Source organism: Pongo abelii, chromosome 21 (genome assembly GCF_028885655.2).
Source record: "Pongo abelii isolate AG06213 chromosome 21, NHGRI_mPonAbe1-v2.0_pri, whole genome shotgun sequence".
In the NCBI taxonomy this organism is placed as follows: domain Eukaryota; kingdom Metazoa; phylum Chordata; class Mammalia; order Primates; family Hominidae; genus Pongo; species Pongo abelii.
The window spans coordinates 37,143,289-37,167,757 of record NC_072006.2 but is presented as its reverse complement, the minus strand read 5'-3'; the positions used below and the strand labels follow the sequence as shown (position 1 = coordinate 37,167,757).

General features: G+C 48.9%; 1 protein-coding gene across 4 annotated transcripts; it reads left to right on the top strand.

Annotated features, from left to right (window-relative positions):
- Positions 1 to 428: 428 nt before the first annotated feature.
- SUN5 (Sad1 and UNC84 domain containing 5) lies at positions 429 to 23,191 on the top strand. Of its 4 annotated transcripts, none has more exons than XM_002830199.4 (13): positions 429 to 678; positions 2,027 to 2,085; positions 2,286 to 2,360; positions 3,763 to 3,829; positions 4,883 to 4,944; positions 7,317 to 7,366; positions 8,638 to 8,672; positions 10,108 to 10,216; positions 16,129 to 16,207; positions 17,405 to 17,520; positions 19,278 to 19,445; positions 19,996 to 20,082; positions 21,230 to 21,404. In XM_002830199.4, exons 1-13 carry the CDS (start codon positions 602 to 604, stop codon positions 21,383 to 21,385), a joined length of 1,140 nt encoding a protein of 379 aa, XP_002830245.2. In that variant the 5' UTR covers positions 429 to 601; the 3' UTR covers positions 21,386 to 21,404. The 4 variants fall into 4 exon arrangements, 3 of the variants coding, with proteins under 3 accessions (XP_002830245.2, XP_054398116.1, XP_054398115.1); XR_008517110.1 differs by lacking the exon at positions 21,230 to 21,404 and adding an exon at positions 19,655 to 19,886 and having other exon boundaries at positions 446 to 678; XM_054542141.1 differs by lacking the exons at positions 19,996 to 20,082; positions 21,230 to 21,404 and adding an exon at positions 22,895 to 23,191 and having other exon boundaries at positions 446 to 678.
- Positions 23,192 to 24,469: the final 1,278 nt, after the last annotated feature.

The window sequence follows — 24,469 nt, the reverse complement described above, 5'->3', positions numbered from 1 at the left end:
CCCAGGCAGGTCTCAAACTCCTGAGCTCAGGCAATCCACCCACTTCTGCCTCCCAAAGTACTAGGATTACAGGCATCAACCACCGCGCCCAGCCAAAAAGTAGAACTTTATTAAAGCAACAACACATGCAATGTTATTTTGTGTTATGCACAATGTCCACCAGTGAGAAGCTCAGCATTACAAAATGCATTCAGGTGCAACCTAAGAAGGTGAAAAGCCTGGGAAGCTTGGGGCAGGAAGGGATCTAGGGAACAAGGAAAAGCATGGTTGGGTTACTGGAGCTTCAGCCCTTGCCCCTGTCCAGCTTCTGAGACCCCAGCATGGCCTTTCCTGTCTTGATGCCTCAATTTTCCCATCTTAAAAAAGGAAAGTGGGTCACAATGGCTTCCTCTGGGAGAGGTTCTAGGGCCAAGCTGGAGAGTAGCCCCATCCCCTGCCCCTCCACCCACGTGTTCTGTGAGGTCACAGTGCCAACTGCTCCACTGATCCTGGCAGATTCCACTTGGCACTTTTCAGGGGACATTCAGAGGCATCAGCCACTTCCTCCTCACCAGCTCCCAGAGATCCCCGCCTCCATCCCCAATCCTAAAGAAGGAAATCGATGCCACGGTCCTCAAGGAGCCCTGGGGACCCAGGCGCCCTACTCGAAGATGTGGCCCACAATCCCAGACCCCGGAGGTGAGGATGGCAGCCCCTCCCTTTGCCCAGCCCTTTACAGTTTACAAAATGCTGCCCTTCCACCCTGTCCTGGGAGGTGAGTGGCATTGTCAACTGTACTGTACGGAGACAGCCACCAAGACCAGAGAGGTTTGGCAGTGGTATTCCCAAAGTCTCCCAGCCAGGAAGTGGTGAAGCAGCCATCCTTCCTGCATGCATTTATTGAGCATCTACTATGTGCTGGGAAATGCACAGAGGATGGGGAACACGGTGTGGCACCAGTCTGATGTGCTCTGTTCCCTCATGGAGCTCACGGTCTAGTTCAGGAGACTGGTATGAAACAAGGAAAGAAGTATTTTGCCATCTTTATCTGTCAGAAGGCCTCTGGCTGCAGGTGACAGAAATTCCAACTCAAAATGATGCCTATCTCTGGGCACCCAAATCTGGGTGTATATCCCGAGAGAGTATACCAAACAATCCCCAAGGGTGAGAAAAGAAATGACCAGGTTAGAATGTATGTCTTTCATCCTTTTTTAATTTATATTCTTCAGGAATGTTATCACTAAATCTGTACATTTGGGAAGGGTAAATAATGTATTAGTACAATTGGGTGTATATATAATTTATTAATAAACCAATAATAAATACTCTGAGGGTATGATAAACAAAAATGATTAGAGACCTTTGACTTAAGAAATAAGGGAAAAATTTAAATCTCACATATCAAGAGGTCCCAAGGTGCAGGGGGCTCCAGAGTGCATTAATTCCTCAGTTCTGCCACCCAAGACCCAGGTTCCTGTCATCATTCTGCTCTTTTAGCCCCCTCTCATGGTCACAAGATGGCTACCACAGTTTCAGGTGTCACGCAGAAATGTGGCTGTCTAGGGGAAGGAGAATAAGCATTGTTTTCTGTGGGTCTCATTTAGCTAATCCTAAACCTAACTTTTCCCCCAAGTCCCTTACCTCATAACCACCCCACTACCCCACCCTACCTCACCCCTGCAGACTTCCTCACCCTTGAACCAATCACAGCACAGGGAATGGGAGCATGACAGCAGGATTCGACCAATCAAAATGGCCTAAAATCACATGGGGTAGGAGCAGACAAAGGACCAAAACTAGGCTTCTGCCAACCTCGGGGACATGGCGACAACCACCTGTGACTGCCACAGCAACCTGGGTCTTTTCCTTGATGGATGCCTGGATTTGGGGTCAGCCATACCTGGGCCTGTCCCTGAATCACAGGCTGGTGGTGTTGGGAAACCTTCTCTGCACCTCAGTTTCCCAATCTGGAATGTGGTATGCACATTCCAAGGACACTATGTTCCTCATAATTGTAAAATGCGACTATTAATCTTATCATCCCCAGGATTGCCCAGCGAGGCCGGAACACCAGCAGGATGGCAGAGGACACCTCCCCAAACATGAGTGAGCAAGGACAGGTGCCCTGGTATTTTCATGGGCAGCTGAGGGGCTGAGGCTCAGGGATGTCAAACGGGCAATCTGGGGCTACCCAGCAAGGGGCAGGGGGCAGGGATGTTCGCACCAAGCTCTGGGTGCTCCCTAGGTCTTTGCAAGCACCAAATCAAGAGGCTGGCAGTGACATGACAGTCCTGTGCTCTCTGCAGATGACAACTTCCTGTTGCCTGTCCGCATCAATGCCCAAGCCCTAGGCCTGACTCAGTGCATGCTGGGATGTGTGTGTACGTATATACTGAATAATCGCCTTCGTCATCAAAATGGGTCTGGGGAGAGGGTCCAGCCTCAGCCCAGGCTGACCTGGGGGTGGCAAGGCCTGCCCTGGGCTGCAGGGGTGGTGGGGAGCTGCAGGTTGAACTCTGGAGTTCTGCCCATCAAAGGGGTCATTCCTGCCAATGTCTTTGGTGGCTGGAGAGGGGAACTGGGAGGGAGGCTTGCTGTCTGGAGGAGGAATTAACTGCCAACCCTCCTCTACCACCAGTCTGGCTGCTGGTTTCACCCATCCATCCACCTGTTGAGTTCATCAGTTCTCCCAGACCTTATTTCATAGGCACATCCACGCAGTCATCCCTCTTTCTGTTCATCCACCCATCCTTTCAGTCTCCCATTCTCTCATCTATCTCCTGATTCATCCATCTTCCAAGCCAGACAGCCATTCCCTTCCTTCTTCCATCCACCCCTGTGTCCTTTCACCTTCCCGTCCATTCTGAGTCCCCTACTTTTTGCCTAGCTCCATAGTGGGCATTCTGGGATGAACCAGACAAGGCCCCAGCTCTTGCCAAGCTCCCAGTGTCTAGAAATGGGCATTGTTACATTCCAGGCCTTTTGTGCTTCTGAGTCACGATTAAGTGTTTATCGGCCAAGCGCAGTGGCTCATGCCTGTAATCCCAGCACTTTGGGAGGCCAAGGCGGGCGGATCACGAGGTCAGGAGTTTGAGACCAACCTGGCCAATACGGTGAAACCCCACAAAAATTAGCTGGGCATGGTGGCACGCACCTGTAGTCCCAGCTACTCAGGAGGCTGAGGCAAGAGAATCGCTTGAACTCGGGAGGCGGAGGTTGCAGTGAGCTGAGGTCATGCCACTGCACTCCAGCCTGGGTGACAGAGTGAGACTCTGTCAAAAAAGAAAGAAGGAAGGTAGGGAGGGAGGGAGGGAGGGAGGGAGGGACGGAGGGAGGAAAAAAAAAGAAGAAAGAAAGAAAGAAAGAAAGAAAGAAAGAAAGAAAGAAAGAAAGAAAGAAAGAAAGAAAGAAAGAAAAGAAAGAAAGAAAGAAAGGGAAGGAAGGAAGGAAGGAAAGAAAAAGAAGGAAAGAAAGAAAAGAAAGAAAGAAAGAAAAAGAAAGAAAGAAAGAATGGAAAGAAAGAAAAGAAAAGAAAAGAAAGAAAGGGAAAGAAAATGTCTGTTAACTGCCAGTGGCAAGCAGTGCCCACCTGTACTGACCTGTACTCACTCCAGGCTAGTGCATACCCATAAGCAGAGCCTGGTGCTCTCCCAGGCTCAGCCAACAAGTTGAGAGGGTCTCCCAGCTCCAGGGCCTCCCCCAGCCCCAGAAAGGTCAGCAGGTCCTTGTAGTGGGACAAAGATGAGGGCATAGTGACTCACTGCTTTTCTGTCTCCCGTACAGCCTGGTTCACCTGTTTTGCCTGCTCCCTGAGAACTCAGGCCCAGCAGGTTCTGTTCAACACGTGCAGGTGAGCAGGGAAGGCAGGGGGAGGGTGATGGGGAGTGGGAAATGGCAGCTAGGGACCATAACAGCCCCTCCATCAGTTTGGATCTCCCCTTGGTAGCCAGACCAGAAAAGCTATCCCAAACCTGGCTTTTATCAAACACTCCCACCCCAGAACCCACTGTGGTCCCCCATTGCTCCAGCCCCTCAGCCTGCAGTGTCCTGCAATCCTGTCCCACCCTTCCTTTCCAAGCTGCTCTCACTTGGCTTCCTGCCAGGGACCCATTGGGCCAGCAAGGCCAGGGTTCTCACTGCCTGGACACACCATTCCTATTCCTATTCCCACCTCCACACATTTGCACGTGCTGTTAACTTTTTTTTTTTAGACAGAGTTTCACTCTATCGCCAGGGCTGGAGTGCGGTGGTGCCATCACGGCTCACTGCAGCCTCTACTTTTCGAACTCAAGCAATCGTCCCACCTCAGCCTCCCAAGTAGCTGGGACTACAGGCACACACCACCATGTCTGGCTAATTTTTGTATTTTTTGTAGAGACAGAGTTTCACCATGTTGCCCAGGCCGGTCTCAAACTCCAGTGATCCTCCCACCTCAGCCTCCCGAAGTGCTGGGATTACAGGCATGAGCCATCACACCCAGCCCAGCACATGCTGTTCTTCCCGCCTGGAGGGCCTCACCCATTCTTTCCTTCCCTTTTCCTTTGCTGTCCTTGGAAATTCTTCCAAACTCCAGCAGAGATATCCACCTCATTCATTCATTCATTTGAAGTTTAAATTTTAAATGTTTTCTTAACGTCTATTCTGAGCCTAGCTCAGCCCTGCCACTCATGAGCTCCCAGTCAGGTGGGAAAGGCAGGCACCAAAACACTGCCAAGCTCACAGGGTTGGGAGCGTTGCCTGTGGAGGTCTTTGGAGGAGGGGACATTTGAGCTGAATCCTGAAGCACACATTTACCAGGGAGAGAAGAAGGGATAGGGCAAACAGCATGCCTACGGAGAAAGAGAGTGACAAGGAGGAGGGTGAACACTTGGCAGGGCCTTGACCACCACTCCCTGCCTTCCAGATGCAAGCTGCTGTGCCAGAAGCTCGTGGAGAAGACAGGCATTCTGCTCCTCTGTGCTTTCGGTGTGTCCCAGGGCCCTGCCCACTCCCAGGTCGAGGTATCCCTGGGCCCTGGCACTGATTATAGGACACTGGGCAAGACACTGCCCCTCCACGTGACTCAGTTTCCCCATCTGCCTGATGGGTGTTGTTGTGAGAATTATGAAATGAAATGATGACCATGAAAATATTTTAGAAGCCAAGAAATGCTTCGGAAATTATAAAGCTCTCCCCAAACCATGTTATGAACATTGTTATTCCCGCTTTCTGGGTTTCCATGGCTTCTTTCCAGCCACCACCCCCACCTCCCACAACACAGCTTAGCTTTCCCAAGCAAAGGAATCTCCTCCCTCCACTGAAATATACTGGCTTTGGAGTGGAGAGTGGGGGTGGGGGAAGGAGGGAGAATCAGCTCCCCATGGGAAAATTAACAGTGAATCCTAGAGAACCGTCCCGCTTTAAAATCCAACAACTAGGACTTTGATAAATAACACCTTTGTTGTTGTTGAGACGGAGTCTCACTCTGTTGCCAAGCTGGAGTGCAGTGGCGTAATCTCGGCTCACTGCAACCTCTGCCTCCCGGGTTCAAGCAATTCTCTGCCTCAGTCTCCCGAGTAGCTGGGACTACAGGCGCACACCACCACGCCCTGCTAATTTTTGTATTTTTAGTAGGGATGGGGTTTCATCATCTTGGCCAGGCTGGTCTTGAACTCCTGACCTCATGATCCACCCGCCTTGGCCTCCCAAAGTGCTGGGATTACAGACGTGAGCCATCGCGCCCAGCCTAAATAACACCTTTATTGTGATGCTATTAGAAATGGGTTTCTTGATTTTGTTTTCAGGTTATCTATTGCTAGTATATAGAAATACAGCTGACTTTTTGTACCTTGATCTTGTATCCTGCAACCTTGCTGAACCCGATTTTTAGTTATAACACAAGGCAAGATACCTAACCTTGGATCCCTTAGAATTCTAATGCAAGATCATGTCATTTGCAAATAGTGGTAGTTTAACTCTTTTCTGCATGATAATCTGGATGACCTTTACTTCTTTTTTGTTTTTTAAGAGAGGGTCTGTCTCTGTCACTTAGGCTGGAGTGCAGTGGTGCAATCATAGCTCACTGCAGCCTGGAACTCCTGAGTTCAAGTGATCCTCCCACGTCAACCTCCTGAGTAGCTAGGACTATAAGTGTGCACCATCACCCCCAGCTAATTTTTAATTTTTGTTTAATTTTTTTTTTTTTTTTTGGAGAGATGGAGTCTTGTTGTGTTGCCCGGTTTGGTCTAGAACTCCCAGCCTCAAACCATCGTATCTCAGCCTCCCAAAGTGCTAGGATTACAGGTGTGAGACACCACGCCTGGCCTACTTTTTCTTGACTAACTGGCCTGGCTAGAACCTCCAGTACCATGTTAAATAGAACTGGCAAGAGGAAGCATCCCTGTCTCATCCCTGATCTTAGGGGAAAAGCGCCCAGTCTTTCACCATTAAATAGGATGTGAGCTGTGAGCTCTTCATAGATGGTCTTTATCACAGTGAGGAGTTTCCCTTCTATTCCTAGTTCGTTGAGGGTTTTATCAAGAACAATAAATAAATTTTAAAGGCTGTTTTTGTTTTTTGGTTTTTGGGGTTTTTTGAGACAGAGTCTCTGTCGCCCAGGCTGGAATGCAGCAACATGATCTCGGCTCACTGCAACCTCTGCCTCCCAGGTTCAAGCGATTCTCCTGCCTCAGTAAAAGCTGTTTTTTTTTTAGACAGGGTCTCACTCTGTTGCCCAGGTTGGAGTGCAGTGGATCACAGCTCACCGCAGCCTCGACTTCCTGGCACAAGTGATCCTCCCACTTCGGCCTCCAGGTAGCTGGGACTACAGACGTGCACCACCACACCTGGCTAAATTTTTTTTTTTTTTTTGTAGAGATGGGGTTTCACCACATTGGCCAGGCTGGTCTTGAACTCCTGGGCTCAAGTGATCTGCCTGCCTCGGCCTTCCAAAGTGCTGGGATTACCGGCGTGAGCCACCACACCCAGCCAAGACTTTTAAATAATGGCTTGAACGGTGGCTTTTCAGCCAGCATGGAGGTCATAAAATGCAGAGTGCCTTCTTCTCTTCGCCAATTATCCCCAGTAGAGTTGGAAGAGGGAAGGGGGAGCCACAGATGACTTGGTTTATGTGCCACGTATTACACATTTGATATCATCTGATCATGAAGTGGATATTATTGTTATTCCTGTTTTACAGAGGAGGGAACTGAGGCATAGAGCATTAAGTAATTCCCCCAGTGTTGCACAATGCTGGCAAGTGGCATAGCTGGGATTTGAACCCAGACGCCCTAACTCCAGCACCTAGGCTCTTCATCTTGCATGTTAAATGGCTCATTCTTATTCTCATGGCCTCACAGGATTCTGGATGTTTTCTATTCACTTACCATCGAAAATGAAAGTCTGGCAGGTGAGTGTGCACCCTCCTCAGGCCCCATGGCTGACTGGTCTCACCCTAACCAGTCAATATCACCTCCATAGCTCCACTCATTCTCACCAAATCGGGCCCCTAATCAGTTCCTGACTTGACCCAGATCCAAATATCTCCCTTCATCGTGCCACCCACCTAGAACCCATCTCTTCTGCCAGAGGTGACTTTCAAAGATTGGATGCGATAGTCCCTCCTCCAAGATGGCTCTCCTGTCATTGACTCTCAGGGATGACCCATCTCTCCTTTCTCAAGGCCCCATTAAAGTGGGCTGGTGATAACAGGGAACACATTTCTGTACTTAAGGCAGCTTGTCCTTCTGCTTAACAGCAATTATACTCATTTGCTTTTGGGTTTCTGAGGAGGAAGGAGGAGGAAATAAGTGGCGAAACTCCCTACTTGAGGTCTGCAAAAAGTCTCAGAGGACCTCAGAAGGGGGATCTGAAAGGCCTGTCCCTCCCTCTCCTCTTTTCCTCCTTATGAACCCCTTCATATCCATCAAGGTCCAGCTAAAATGTCACCTCTTCTAGAAACACCCAGGCAGAAGTGGTCACATTCCTCTTTCCTCCTATAATTTTCTGTGGTCATGACCGTCTCTCCAACTGTACTGGCAGCTTCTTGAAGGAAGGAGCCAGGTCCTATTCACCCCAGCAATGTTTAGTTTGGTGCCAGCAACAGGGTTGCCACTATCAATGTTGGGTGACTGGATGGCCAGATGGGAGTGTGCATGGAGAGAGAATGGATGGGAGGATGGACAGATGGAAGGTTGGATTTGATGGATGTAGGACTAGGGGAAAGAGATAGAAGGCTAGGTGAATACATGAATAGGTGAATAGATGGATGAAATGATGGGTGGATGGAAGAGCAGATGGGATAGATGAGTGGATGGGTGGGTTGGTGGATAGACGGATGAATGAAAGAGTGGGTAGATGGGTTAGGGTATGTGGATTGGAGTGTAAATAGATGGGGGAAGTTGGGGAGTTGGAAGAACCGATGGATAAGGGAGGGTGGGTGGGTATAAAGTTGGATGGATGAAGGTGAGGATGGATGGATAAAAGTGTGGATGGATGAATAAAAAGGACAGTAAATTAGAGTTTGGAGAAATGATAGGTGGGTAGACGGTTGGAAGAGTCAACAGGAAAGTGGATGAATGTATGGGTTTATAATTGTGGGAGAATAGATGGATGAAGTTCTCCTGGGGCCAGATTAAGCCATCTGAAGGAGTCCCCTTACTTTTCTCAATACTCCCCCAGGATGACAGCATAAATGGTCCACTGCAGAGCTTAAGGTAAGAGGAATCTTCTGGGTAACCATATTATTACCTAAAAAGCAGAGCTATAGCCAGAATCTGGAGTGTATTGGCTACAAATGTAGGCTCTGCAGTCAGATCAACCTGGGTTTAAATCCTAACTCCCATACCTTCTATATGGCTGACCTTAGGCAAGTCACCTCTTCTCTCTGGGCCTTTGACTCCTCATTTATGAGATGACGCATAACACCCATCTTGCTCTTGGCAATTATGGTTGCTAAAGAAGACGCAAAGTGTCTTGAATAGTTCCTGACCCATAGTCAGTGCTCAGCAAATGGTAGCTGAGAAGAAATTTTAACCAAGACACCACCTGATGGCAGCATCCTTAATTGCAGACAAAATACTCAGGAATATTTGGAAGGAATGAGCTGGACATAAAGATATTCCAAGCAGAAAGAAGAGAATGAGTAATGTTTTAGAGATAATAACCTGATGAATAGGTCCAGAGAAGGGCCTAAGAGAGTAGGAAAATCTGAAACTCATTCTTTGAGAGCCAACTAGCAACGGGAAAATCTGAGGGTAACAACAACGCATCACAAATCAACCTGTTCTTAGACACTTCTCAAAAGAAGACATTTATGCAGCCAAAAGACACATGAAAAAATGCTCATCATCACTGGCCATCAGAGAAATGCAAATCAAAACCACAATGAGATACCATCTCACACCAGTTAGAATGGTAATCATTAAAAAGTCAGGAAACAACAGGTGCTGGAGAGGATGTGGAGAAACAGGAACACTTTTACACTGTTGGTGGGACTGTAAACTAGTTCAACCATTGTGGAAGTCAGTGTGGCGATTCCTCAGGGATCTAGAACTAGAAATACCATTTGACCCAGCCATCCCATTACTGGGTATATACCCAAAGGACTATAAATCATGCTGCTATAAAGACACATGAACACATATGTTTATTGCAGCACTATTCACAATAGCAAAGACTTGGAACCAACCCAAATGTCCAACAATGATAGACTGGATTAAGAAAATGTGGCACATATACACCATGGAATACTATGCAGCCATAAAAAAGGATGAGTTCATGTCCTTTGTAGGGACATGGATGAAATTGGAAATCATCATTCTCAGTAAACTATCGCAAGGACAAAAAACCAAACACCGCATGTTCTCACTCATAGATGGGAATTGAACAATGAGAACACATGGACACAGGAAGGGGAACATCACATTCTGGGGACTGTTGTGGGGTGGGGGGAGCGGGGAGGGATAGCATTAGGAGATATACCTAATGCTAAATGATGAGTTAATGGGTGCAGCACACCAGCATGGCACACGTATACATATGTAACTAACCTGCACATTGTGCACATGTACCCTAAAACTTAAAGTACAATAATAATAATAACAAAAAAAACAAATCAACCTGTTCTTGTTATCACTCCTTCCTGATAAGGTTGTACCAGGAGAAGGTGCGACATCACAGTGGGGAAATCCAGGACCTCCGAGGTAGCATGAACCTGCTCATTGCCAAGCTCCAGGAGATGGAAGCCATGTCCGATGAGGTGAGATGCTGGCCATTCTGCCCCAAACATCTAATTTCTCTTTGTTTGATGTCCTGTTTCCTATACCTCAAGTCTTCTTTCTTGGTTTTATCTCTCATTTTGAGGGAGCACATCCCCCAGTGACTTTCAGGAAAACAGTGAAAGAGTATATTTTTAGTGCTTGTATGTTTAAAAACATCTTTTTCTATCCTTGTACTTGGTTGATAGTTTGGCTGGGTACAGAATTCTAAATATGAAATAGTTTCTCCTGAGAATTTTGAAGGAAGCTCACCACTGTATTATAGTTTATACTGCTGCTAATGAGAAGTCTAATGGCACTTTTATTATTGATCCTTTGAGTATGATCTATGTTTTATCCCTGGGAGCTTATAGAATAATCTTTTTGTCTCTAATGTTCCTCATATAACCTGGTTTGGGGTTTGCTGAGCTTATTAAATCTGTGGGTTCATATTTTTCAATAGTTTTGGGAAACTTTTACCTTTTATCTCTTAAAATATTTCTTCTTTCCATTATCTGTCTCCTTTCCTTGGATTCTAATTACACCTATGCTAGGCCTATGCTTTGAAAGCCTTTAGAGTGCTTTATGTGATTCCTACGCTATTACCTGGTTTGTTTTTTCATTCTTTTTCCGTATGTGCTTATGTTTTGATATTTTCCTATTAACCTTTCTTCAGGTTTACTAATAATCTTGCATCATTCTGTCTCTCCAATTTATTATTAAATCCATGCATTTAGTTCTTTTTTTTTTTTTTTTCTTTTTTAATGGAGTCTCCCTCTGTCGCCCAGGCAGCTCACTGCAACCTCCGCCTCCTGGGTTCAAGCGAATCCTATGCCTCGGCCTCCTGAGTAGCTGGGATTGCAGGTGCACGTTACCACGCTCAGCTAATTTTTGTATTTTTAGTGGAGACAGGGTTTCACCATGTCGACTTGGCTGGTCTTGAACTCCTGACCTCAAGTGATCCACCTGCCTCAGCCTCCTAAAGTGCTAGGATTACAGGCATGAGCCACTGCATCCGGCCTTAGTTCTTAATTTCAGATACTGCATTGTTTAGTTCTAGGATATACATTTGATTTTTTTCCACAGACTTTAATTCTGTGGTGAAATTCTCCAACATTTCACCTATGTTGTCCATCTTTTCCTTTATTTTAATTAACACATTAGCAACAGTTATTTTAAAAATCCTTGTCTGCTAACTCCAATATCTGGATCATCTGTGGCCTCCGTTTTCTGCTTTTTATCTTGGGTATCAATCATATGGTCTTGCCTCCTCAAGTCTAGTAACTTTTAGTGGTTTCTCAACATTGTATACAAAATAACTGTAGCTGTTCCAAATTATTATAATTCCACTAGAGAAAGTTCCCCTTTTCTTTATAAGGAAGATGAAATAGACTGGTCACTTCTATCTAGACATGCATTAAGCTAGTTCAGACAGACCTGGATCACAATTTTTAGAAAATTTATCCAGAGGTTTTAAGCTGAACTCTTTAGACTCCTTCCCATGCAGCTTCAAAAATTTGGCAACTGTCTTAGCGGCAAAGACTTACCATATGTTCGAGGCCTCACAAGTCTCCAAATGTGTCTGTCACCCCTGCATGAATGCAAAAATCTCTGTGCCTGGTGGCAGCCTTCTCTGCCAGGGGCAAACTTGGATTCCTGGGTTCTAATTGTGCCCAGGATTGGTTTAGTGCCCCCAGGTGACGTGCAGCTGAAGCACAGTATTGACTCACCACCACCCCTTCAAGGGCAATGGATCTCAAAGTACGGCCCACGTGCCTGCATCATCAGTATCACCTGGGAAAATGTTAACAATTTGAATTAATAGGCCTCACTCTGACCTTCTGAATCAGAGGCCCTGAAGATGGAAACCAATCATCTGTGGTCCAGCAAGCCTTCCAGGTGGTTCTGACACATACCAGAGAGAATCACTGTTCTAAGGCCTTTATCTCTTGCTTGTTGTGTTTTGGGGTGCCCTCCCTCAAAGGGACTTCATTTCCTAAGCACTGTGAAGATAGGAAGTTTTATTCTGCTTTTCAGAAACGCTTGAAGTGGCCTATAGCCTCCTATAGTCTTGAAATTCAGTTAATACCTTGTGAAGAAAAGTGGCCATATTTGAGGCTCCTCAAGTCCCCAGTTTTGTTACTTTAGCTCACCATTAAAAACTTTGCTTCTCTCTCTTTCACCAGTAGCAGCAGCCCATCGTCTGGCCTAAGCCCAGATCCTTAGCCCATGCCTAGAATCGTCAAATGCCCCCAGAGATTTAAAACAAACAGACAAAAAGTGCCAGCACATCTCAGAACGGTTCTCTGCTCTGTAGAATTATAATTCATCTGGTCCTTGTTGCTTCCACAGACATGCCTATGGGCTGCCCACCCTTTGGAACCCGTCAATCTGGAAACTCCTGGCCTTTGGGCCTAAGAAATGTTATTTATTCATGTGACTAAATTGGTGATTTCCCACAGCAGCATTTGCTCTATTCTCATTTTTGAAGCTACTGTTGTTTGAATGTCTGCTCCTGAACAATTATAATTTTTTTTCATATCATTGGGTGAACATATATACTTATTGGTCTTGGGAGTAGAAACAACTAGGAGTGGAATTGCTGGATCATGAGGTATGAGTGTGTTCATGTTATTAGATGCTGCCAAATAGTTTTTCCATTTACGCTCCCATGAAAAGTATATGCAAATTCCAGTTGTCCCACATCCTCACCAACAACTGGTGTCATATGTCTTTTTTACTTTATTCTGCAGGGTGAGAAGTGGTATCTCACTATGACTTTAATTTGCATTTCTGGTTGTTAATAATGTGGAGTGTCTTTTCATGTATCCAGCGGCCATTTGGATTTTGTCTGTTGCCTTTTGGGGGAGAGTGCCATTTCTTATTGACATGTAGGAGTTCTTCTGTGTTCTGGGTAAACATATTTTATTGAATGTACATATTGCAGATATCTTCTCCCAGGCTGTAGTGTGGCTTTTCACTGTCAGTGGTGATGAACAAAAATGTCTAATTTTAATTAAGTCCAGTGTATCTATCTTTTTTGTGCAGTGCTTTGGGTATCCTGTTTAAGAAACCTTCACCTGTCCCAACAGAGCCCCTCTGTTTTACCCTCTCTAGAGAATAACTTCTAGTCTTCTACTGGGGTATAGAGAAGTCACTCAGCTTCTCAGAGTGAGAGGGAGTCCCCAGGGAATATGCAGATTCCTCTTAACTGTCTTAACACCCAATTCTCCACCCCAATTTCAGAGGCACCTAAGGCCACCAATCCTGAGCTTTCTGAGGATGGCCAGTTTCAGATTCAGATTTCTCATTTCTGCTAAATCAGTGGTTCTCAATTGGGGATTATTTTGCCTCCTGGGGAACATCTAGCAATGTCTGGAGATATTTTTGGTTGTTACAGTGTGAGGAGGAGATGCTACTGGCATCTAGTGGGTAGCCAGGGATGCTTCTAAACATCCTACAATGTGTAGGACAACTTCTAGAATATTACTGCTGTCTCCAGGGCCACTGCTGGGACACATTGTGCCTTTTTGCAGACTGGAAAAAGCTTCCTGTGCTGGGCAGATGAATTTGCAAAATGCACCTTCCTCCAAATCAAAGAACAGGTGAAGAGCTGAGTTTCAGCCCCCACACAGGGCCTCTTAACTGGGAACCTTTCTGCAGTGCGCAACGTGCACAACCATATGCAGCAGCCTGGTTTTCTCCTCTCCTGTGCTTCCTATTCATATGGGTTTGGGCCTTTTCAAATCCCTTTACTGAAGCTGTAATGGAGTGTTGGGAGAAAATAAAATTAGATGATGTCTTCAATCCATCATCTTTACCTAGAAGCTGAATTTTTAAAAGAGTTCACAGAGGTAAATTCCACTGTGCAAGATTCAGCAAAACTTTGCTAAAACTCATCTTTATCTTTAATTGTCCCAAAGTCCTAGGTCTCCAGTGCCCCTGAATCTCCCCTCTAAGCTCTGTTCAGACAGACCCAGGAGGAGAGACCATGTCAGTCACTCACCATCAAGTGAGGCTCTTGGCAGGTGTTTCCTCTGCAGTGGGGAGGGAGGCCCCGCTATGACTTACAAAGGCAGTAAGGCGTAGTGATTATAAGGACTGGCTCTAGAGTCAGGCTGCTAGGCTTCGAATTTCATCCCCACCACCTATAAGCTGTGTGACTCTGGTCAATTTACTTACCTTCTTTGTGCCTCAGTTTCTTCATCTAGAAGATGAGTTGTAAGGATTAAACATGGTAATTCATGTAAACTTAGACTAATGTCTGTCCTATGGTAAGTGCTCCCTAAATGTTTGTTGCCTTTAAACAAAGGTAGAACCCAAATGCATACACTAATCAATGTGCAATCATTAAGTGCCTACTGCGTGCTGGGAATCCAGGATCGGGGATCAACTAGAGCTCGTCCTTGCCCTCAAGGCAGTCCCAGCACCTGTGGATCCCAGAGAAGACGACTGCACCCAGCCTTGGGGCAGAGAAAGGGTGGGGGCCATCAGGGAAATTCCTTGGGGTTGGCGACCCAGTTTTGAAAAGTAATAGGTGAGACTATTGTCCCCAGCCAACAAGGGGAGGAGTTGGGGATTTTTTGCCTTTTGCAGCTGTGTAACCTCAGGCAGGTCATCAACCTCTCTGAGCCTCCAGTTTGCACATCAACAAAATAGAATCATAATCACTGCCTTGTAACACCCTGGCTATTGTTCTGGTTACCATTGCCGCATAGCAAACCATCCCAAAACTTGGTGTAAAACAACCACTTGTGCTCAGGGATTCTGTGGGTTAGGAATTCAGACAGGACACAGTGGAGATGGCTTGTCTGTGTTCCATGGTATCTGGGGCCTCAGCTGGGAAGACTTGAAGGCTGGAGGTGACTCTACATCTGGGGCTGGAATCATCTGGATTCACTCATGTGACTGGAGATTGATGCTGGCTATCAACTGGGACTCAGGGCTGTTGATCAAAGCACCCATCTGTGGCCTCTCCGTGTGGCCTGGGCTTCCTCTTAACATGGCAGCTGGCCTCCAGGAGTGGCTGTCCCCAGAGAACCAGGCAGTGCTGTCCATTTCTTAGGACTTAGCCCCAGAAGTCACACAGCATCACTTCTGCCGTAGTCATTAGCCCAGACTGGTGGGAAGGGAGCTTAGACCCCAACTTTCAGTGGGAGGTCACACTGAAAGAAGATCTGGAATGGGAGACCTTGTTGCAGCCATTTTTGGAAAACAGAATCTTCCACCACTGTGAAGAGTCTAATAAAAAGAACAGCTGGTATTTATTGTGCACCTACTGTGCTAAGTGCTTTGCCATCTGCATCTGGCAGCAGAGTGGAGTGGTTAAGGGCCTGAACTCTGGAACCACAGTGATCACTCTGCCTCATACCAGCTGGGTGATCTTGAACAAGCTACACGTTTGTGCCTCAGTATTCTCATCTTTAATACAAGGATGATAATAGTGCATACTTCTTAGGGGTGCTGGGAGGGGATAGGGTGAGCATATGTGAAGCCGAGAATAGCCCTGGCACATAGTAGGGGCTTTATAGATCCACAGTGGGAGGTAGACACGATTATTGTCCCCATCTTACAGGTGAGAAAATCGAGACTCAGGGGGGCAGTAACTTGCCCAAGGCCCCACAACAGTAACGGTTGGCGTGACGTCAGAGCCCCTGCCTGAACCTCACTGAGACTCCAGGACCTCCATATGACATCTGGTCACAGTGGACTTGAAAGCACCCAGTGAACCCAGGGTGGGGTCAGGATGGCTTTGTGTCACCTGGGCTTCACAGAGCCACAGGCTTCCACAGGCAGGGGAGGGCTGTTAGGGAGAGAACAGCGTCCTGCAGCCCCCGTTACCTCCCGTGGACACGTGGGGATCACAGTCCGTGACAACACACCAGGGCACAACTTGTGTTTTCTGCCTTCTCAGCAAAAAATGGCCCAGAAAATAATGAAGATGATACACGGAGATTACATCGAAAAGCCAGACTTTGCCCTGAAGTCTACAGGTAGGTGACCCCCTTCCCCACCATCTGACTGCCTCAAGTGTCCTCGGAAGCTCTACACAGGGTGGGTTTCAGTTCTGGTGTGGTACTCCCTCTGCCACTGGGAAGTTCATCCTCAGAGCTGACCTCTGCTCCCAGCTGGTTTTCGTGCTACAATTTTGTTTTCTCTCAAGGGGCTCTGGGACGGGGTGGGGTATGGGGGTAGGGGTGGAGTGGGGTGGGAGGGAACACAGGAATCCACAGACCCTCAACATTATAGATCTATAAAGCCCCTACTATGTGCTTGGGCTGTTCTTGGCTTTACCTCTCCACCACCGCCACCCACCACTCTTCTCCAAACCCGGTGCTGGGCACACAGGTCAACAGGACAGAGCCATCTCCAACCCGCAGTCAAGAATCAGTGCTTCGGCCGGGCGCGGTGGCTCACGCCTGTAATCCCAGCACTTTGGGAGGCCAAGGTGGGCGGATCATGAGGTCAGATCGAGACCATCCTGGCTAACATGGTGAAATCCTGTCTCTACTAAAAATACAAAAAATTAGCCGAGTGTGGTGGTGGGCACCTGTAGTCCCAGCTACTCAGCAGGCTGAGGTAGGAGAATGGAGTGAACCCGGGAGGCAGAGCTTGCAGTGAGCCAAGATCACGCTGCTGCACTCCATCCTAGGCGACAGAGAGATACCACTTCTCAGAAAAAAAAAAAAAAAAAGACTCAGTGCTTCAGGGCCAGGCGCGGTGGCTCATGCCTATAATCCCAGCACTTTGGGAGGCTGAGGCATGCGGATCACCTGAGGTCAGGAGTTCGAAACCAGCCTGGCCAACATGGAAAACCCTGTCTCTACTAAAAATACAAAAGTTAGCCAGGCGTGGTTGCAGGCACCTGTAATCCCAGCTACTCGGGAGGCTGAGGCAGGAAAATCGCTTGAACCCGGCGGACAGAGGTTGCAGTGAGCCGAGATCGCGCCACTGCACTCCAGCCTGGGGACTGAGCAAGACTCCATCTCAAAAAATATAAAATAAAATAAAAAATAATAGCCACCATGATTACCATTATTAACACGGCTGTAATCCCATTTCCTAGAGGAGAACAGGGCCAGTGACTCATCCAAAATGCTCACCCGGCACATAGTGAGGGCCCATCAGTGGCGTCCCCTCCACCAGGCAGAAGCCCGGCTGCTTGGCTGAGACCCCCTTCTCCTATACAGGGGCCAGCATTGACTTTGAGCACACGTCAGCCACCTATAACCATGAGAAGGCCCACTCCTACTGGAACTGGATCCAGCTGTGGAACTACGCACAGCCCCCAGACGTGATCCTTGAGGCAGGGGGGGATGGCGGGAGATGGGACAGCGGCCGGGGAGTGTTCCGGGCAGGGTTTGGGGACAGGAGCTGGCAGAAGAGGTAGGGGGTGGGAGCAAAGGGAGTGGGGGAAGGAGCGGGGTTAGAGGTAGGAGCAGGAGACAGATGCAGGGGCAAAGGCAGGGAGCAGAAGGAGGGGGCTACTGACAAGGCGGGGGCTGGGGAGAAGGCAGGGGGCAGGAGGTGAGAACAGACAGCAGGGGCTGCTGGGGCTAGGGTAGGAGTGAAGCAGAGGGACAGCTTGCTTTGGCATTGGAAGGGACCCCACCACTCAGCCCTTAAGACTTGAGGGTCAGAGAAACCTCAGGACTACCCTGGGCATGGGCCCATCATAGACCCATTTTGCAGAAAAGGAAACTGAGTCTCAAAGAGCCAGGTCACTTGACTGCGGCCACACAGCTGGTCACTAGTATGTAGCAGAGCCAGAGTTCAAACCTGAGCTCTTCACACCTCCAGAATTCTGCCTCACAGATGAGGAAAATGAGGCCCAGAGAAGGAAAGGGCTTGTCCTGGTCACAAAGCAGGTGCCTTCATTCAGTGAACACCGGCTGAGACTCTCATCCCAGTGGCCGACCGTGGGTGATGCCAAAAGGTCACAGGCCACTCATCTGTGGGTTCTACCTTAAGGAGCTCCAAGATATTGGCACTCGAGGTCAAGCTGGGGCATTGGCCTTGCTCAGCTTGGATGGGGCGAGGGGCTTCCTGGTGGACGCAGCCGAGGACTAGCAGATCCACAGGCAAACAGAACCCAGGGGCACAGGTCAAGCACAGGGCCCAGGAGTGCAGGGTGGTGCACACATCCAGGCTGGGGCGGGGGGCATGGGGAGCAGTGGCTGGGTTGCAAAGCGCTGGCTGCAGTCAGGTTTGGAGCAGTAGTGAAAAGCAGCCCAGCCAAGACTCTGCCCTTCCTGGGCCCTCTCCCAGCTCCAGCCTAACTGAGCTCTCCAGGTCCTCACATCATCAAGCCTGGCTCGCCCCTGGTCCTTTCCCGTGCTGTTCCCTCAGCTCCCTTTCCCAGCTGGCTCCTCATCTCCCCTGGCCCCAGCTCCTCAGGAGGCCTTCCCTGACACCCACAGCCCCCTGCACCCCTGGGCTAGCACCCACTGTTCAGATAAGGACTGTCCATGCCATGGCTCCAGAAGCTCAGAACCTACCAAGTAATTGCCTTTCCTGGGTGATTTCTGTCAAACCTCTTTCTCTCCCTGGGCCTGTTTCCCCCTCTGTGGGGCAGGAGATTGTGGTGGTTAATGGCAAGTTCCAAGGTCAGATTCCCTGGGCTGCACTTCCAGCTCTGCATGGCTCTGGACCAGTCATTGTCCTGCTCCCCCAACTCAGTTTCCTCACCTTCAAAACGGGGATAGTGATGATGCCTAAGTCATGGGGTGATTGTGAGACCATGTAAAGAATAATGGGAGGGATGAATGACTGAATGAATAAATGAGTGAGTGAGCAAATGAATGAATGAATGGGTGCCAATGGGGAGTGGGTGGAGGCTGGGAGGCCCCAAGCTGGCCCCTCCCTTACTGCATTGAACTGAAGTAAGGCTTACCCCTGCATGGGTAGTCAGGAGAGCTTCCTGGAGGGGGTGGCACTTGAGCCAAGCTTTGGAGACAAGAAAGGACTGGCTCACCCAGGAGGGCCCAGGAAGTGCAGGGGATCAAAGGTGGGATGATCCCCCTACTCACCCAGCATATCCCTTATTGTACTTGCCTCTTCTAGCCCAACGTGACACCTGGCAATTGCTGGGCCTTTGAGGGTGACCGCGGCCAGGTGACCATCCAATTGGCTCAGAAGGTCTACCTGTCCAACCTCACGCTGCAGCACATCCCCAAGACCATCTCACTGTCAGGCAGCCTGGACACCGCCCCCAAGGACTTCGTCATCTATGTGAGCACTCCCTGGCAGGGAGCTATGCTTAGCTAAAGGGACAACCTTCCAACGGTGGTATTCCAGGCCTGGGGTAAACAGTGTCTGCACAACCCTTGCAGGCTGGAGGGGCTGAATGCAGCTTGGTTAAGGCTGGAAGTGGCCAGGGCTGGGGTCCAATTTCAGCCTTCAAGGGTAGGGGATAAACAGCTACTCTATTTCAAACCAAGCTTTTCAGAGCGAAGATAATCTTCAGAGACCATGGAGCCCCCATTTTGCTAAGAAGGTCCGAAGCATTATCTGAACTGTCTCAGTGAAATAAGGTCCAGAGAAGGATCTGGGAGACACCCTAATCCTACAAGTCAATGGCAGAGCTAGTCATAGACCCCCAGCCTCTGACTCCCAGGCCAGTGCTCTTTCCTGTTCATTACACTGTACCACAGTGAAACGGCGCCCAAACAGGTAGTGAGCTCCCATCCTGGGGAGTGTGCAAGTCCCCACTGGAGAGGGGAGACACCCTCTGAAGGCCCTGCTTGTATCTGACACCTTCACCTTGGTTCTGGTTCCACAGGGCATGGAGGGCTCCCCCAAGGAGGAGGTGTTCCTGGGGGCATTTCAGTTTCAGCCAGAAAACGTCATCCAGATGTTCCCACTCCAGGTACCCGCGAAGAGCTGCCTGTGCTGAGCACCTGCTGAATGCACAGTGTGCAGTCTGAACCCAGGGACCCCCTCTTCATCCCCCAGTATCCCCAGGAGGTGCCCAGTCATGACTAACCTGTTTGACGGGCAAGGAAACTGAGGCTGAGAGAGTAGGATCCGCTACCCAGGACCAAGTGAGACTCCAGGGAGATCCCACCGCCTGTGGCCATGTCCCCTTTTCCCTGATGTGCCCGGGAGCCCTCTTGCTGTGTTTCTTCCCAGGGACAGCAGATGCTGAGCAAGAGGTTCCCATTGGGCAGGGGCTGCTGGCTCCAAAGGTAGAGTCTCCATAGTGGGTGGCCCCATAATCATCACCTGATCCAACCACAGGTAGGGAAACTGAGGCCTGAAGGAGAGGGGTTTGGAGACAGAAGCAGGTCCGGAGGAGTGACCACTGGAATGGCCCTGGGGCTTGACAGGGTGAATGTTCAGGCTTGGTAATCAAACCCATACTGGCCCGAATCTCTGCCCAACCACAAATTATGTGTGAGCTTGGGCCGAGCCCTGCTTCTCTAGAGCCTCAGTTTCCCCTTCTGTCATTCCCTGGGAGGTTGAAACCATTCCGTGAAGGCCAAGCCCGCCCCACTTTTTGCACTAGATAGGGAGAGTAATAAACGCAGGCTCCACCCGCTCTTGCTTGGCAAAAACGGAGAGGGGGCCTCACTTACAGAGCACTTACTATGTGCCAGGAGTCTGTGGATGAGCTGCCTCTGTGAATGATTCTCTTCTAGAGGCTGCCTGGCCCCAAAATCTCATTTCATGCCCACAGCAATCCTGGGAAGCAGATATTACCACTCCCATCTTACGGGCAGGACAGGGCAGGAGTGGGAGACTGAGGCCCAGAAAGGATGGAGGTTTGCCCAAGATCCCACAGCGCTAAGGCCGGGACATTTCCTTACTCACAGCATGTCTGTCCTTGGCCTCAGCATCTTCAGTAAGAGCTCCTGAATATCGACTTGTTGTGAGGCCTTGGGACAGTCCATCCTCCTCTCTGGGCCTTAGTTTTCCCACCTATGAAATGGGAAAGTTCTCTTCCACTCCCCACCTTTGGAAAGGCAGGGTGGGAGTCTACGGGTGAGCTGCCTCTGTGACTGATTCTCTTCCAGAACCAGCCGGCCCGGGCTTTCAGTGCGGTCAAGGTGAAGATCTCAAGCAACTGGGGGAACCCAGGCTTCACTTGCCTGTACCGCGTGCGAGTGCACGGCTCTGTGGCCCCGCCCAGAGAGCAGCCTCACCAGAACCCCTACCCTGAGAGAGATTAAAATTTATTCTTTACCCCCAGACCAAGTCTGAGTGTCTTTTGGCCCCAAAGAGAGAGAGTGGGCTAGCCTTTCCCATCTGAGCATTTGATGGTTAGCAATGGTTGATCCCATTCCGGGTGCCCAGGCACCTTCTCAGCAGCCCCAGGAGACCCCATTCACGGATGAGGACAGTGAAGGCTCCAAGCAGCAAACTGACTTGCTGCAGATGACAGACAACAAATGGCAGCTCCAGGATTCAAACCCACGCAGTCTGACTCTTGCACATGAGAAGCCTTTCTTGCTTCAAGTTAAGCTCTGTCCCCAAACTATGTGTGACATTGGTCAAGACCCTACCCTCTAGGATCCTTGGTCTCCCCAGCCATAAAATAGGGACAGGATTATGACTATTGTGTCAGACAAGGTGATAGATGAGAGGTCCCAACCCTACCCACTGTGGAGTGTTTCAACATCATACTGACAATTTACTGTGTGACATTGGGCATGTCAGACACCCTCTCTGGACTTCAGTTTTTCCAAGTATGTAAGTATTGTTTCCCAAACTTCAGTCACTCATATTTTGTCTGTGTAATCTTTGCCATAGCTGAGGTCCGTCCTGCTCTAGTATTGTCTTGAGAGCTTATAGAGGTGCTAAAAACAGTGCCTATTCCTGGTACCTACAGCAGCTGTGTGCACAAAGCTCTCAGCACAGAGCATGACACATGATAGGTGCTGGGTAAATGACCCTCAAGGTTATTGTCAACCTCTGGCCCCAGGCAAGTGATAGGAGGCCTAGTCCTCTGGGAGGGGCTGAGCTCTAGAATAGGGCAGGCTGGCCCAGCTGGAATGGCAGCAGGAACTGGAGCCTTCGAGGGAGGGAATTCCTAGCAGGCAGGGGCAGGGAAGTGAAGACGCTGGCACAGGGCCAGCTGGGCATTAGAAGGGTGGACAGATCGGAAATATGCTTGTCTCCAGGGAGGGCCCCTGCACCGGCCTGTCCTGCTGCAGAATCCACCATTCTGGCCATCTGCCAGGCCTCCACGCCAGCACACGGGGTTCCTCCAGCACCTGGCGCAGGCCCATCTCTGATGGGCCTCACAGTGGAATGGGCTTCAAGGGGTCGCCTCACATCCCTGCTGCTCCCTGCTCCTCCCAGCAATCAGGGCACCTGGAAGCCACACACGTCCAGCCTGGCATCATTCGGGTAGTTTTTCTGTAAACCATTCTTGTTATTAAAAAGCCAAATCAAACTGAGGTTTGCTAAAAAGCGAATCCATTGAAAAACCCCATTTCCCCCACCCCCACATGCCCCTCCCAGGCTCACTCCTCCAGCTGGTCTGTGTTTTTTCCCAATCATTTGTCTTTAAGTGTCTTTTGTTCAACAGATTTTCTTGAAAATATTATCAACTCAATGTTTTTCTTTATGGCATCTAAGTTGTGTGCATTGTTGGGAAGGACATTCTCAGTTCCAAGTTTATGGACATATACTCCTATATTTTCTTCTACTAATCTTTTTTTTTTTTTTTGAAACAGTGTCTCACTCTGTCATCCAGGCTGGAGTGCAGTGATGTGATCTTGGCTCACTGCAACCTCTGCCTCCCAGGTTCAAGCAATTCTCCTGCCTCAGCCTCCTGAGTAGCCGAGACTACAGGCGCCCACCACCACACTAGGCTAATTTTTGTACTTTTTGGTAGAGACGGGGTTTCACAATGTTGGCCAGGCTGGTCTTCTATTAATTTTATTATACACACATTTTATACATACATATATATGAATATATATACGCTTGTTGGTGCATAAACCCACACAAGATATAAATGTATAAAAGCTCCTTAATGCATCTGGAATTTATTTTTGTGCATGGTGTGAGGTAGGGAATCTAATTTAATTTTTGTGTATTACTACCCAAAGACCACAATATGGGATCATCATTGAATGATTCGTCTTTTCCCAGAGCTTGGAAACACTTTCCATGCAGTGCCTGGCCTCTTTTTTGTTTCACTGAGCCCTGTCTCGTCCTGCATGAGCACCATGCTCTGTGACTCCAGCTTTGGAATACGTTTGGTATGTGCCAGCATCCCCTCTTTCTTCCTGTTTCAAAACTTTCTTGGCCATTCTCATCCACTTTCTTTTCCAGGCAAACTTGAGAATCAGCTTGTCAACTTGCATTTTTTAAATGCTGCTGAATTGGCACTGGTTTTATGCATGAAGAACAAATCTCTTGGCCATGTCAGCTCTTCTCAAAACAGGGACTCTTCTCCCATTTCTTATGGTTTTCCTTCAACGTCCTTCAGTCAGGTATCCTTGCTTTTTCATATGAATTCTGCACTTTTCTTGCCAGATTCAATCCTGGATACTTTACCAGTTTTAGGGCTATGATGAATGGGATCCTTACCCTTGGTGACATTCTCTGTGGTCAGGGCTGTGGTGGAGGTAGCTCCTGCTGCCTGACACTCATGTGGCACTTGCCCCCAACCCCATGCCACCCTCCTAAGGGTTCATGTAATTCTCCCAGGTGGACACCCGGTCCACAAACACTACATAATCCATGGTGTGTCACACCTGTCACCACATCTCTCCCCGACTATGGGGACTGAACTTTCCCCTAGACATGAGGAAACCGAGGCATGGAAAGATGTGGCAGCTTCCCAAGGTCACACAGTGAGTCACAGTGATGCTTTGACCCCCAATCCAGACCTGCCAGGCCCCAAAATGCTTGGTTCCCCCCCTCAACCCTTCCCACAGCCATTCAGGTCCCAGTAGGTTTGGCTGAGCCAACTCTATGGAACCATGAGTAGAGGGTTGAACCCTGATTTTTCCAGTGATGCCCAAGGGAGCAGATGGTGGCCCACCCCCTCCCCCAACCCAGATGGCTGAGACTGTCGCACAATGGAAGGGCGCTCAATGAATGGGAGTTCTGTCATACATCCGAGGAGCCCCACTGCATGCAGCTCAGCCCCCTGCCCAGATGATCAGGTACCCTTTATCCACCCACCCCTTCCCCACACTCCCTCCTGTCCTCCAAGGTCAGCAGTCCCTGGATGGAGCATTACAGTTCACAGTGCAGTCGAATAGCCCCTCTGCGTAGACAAGGAGGCTGAGGCCCTG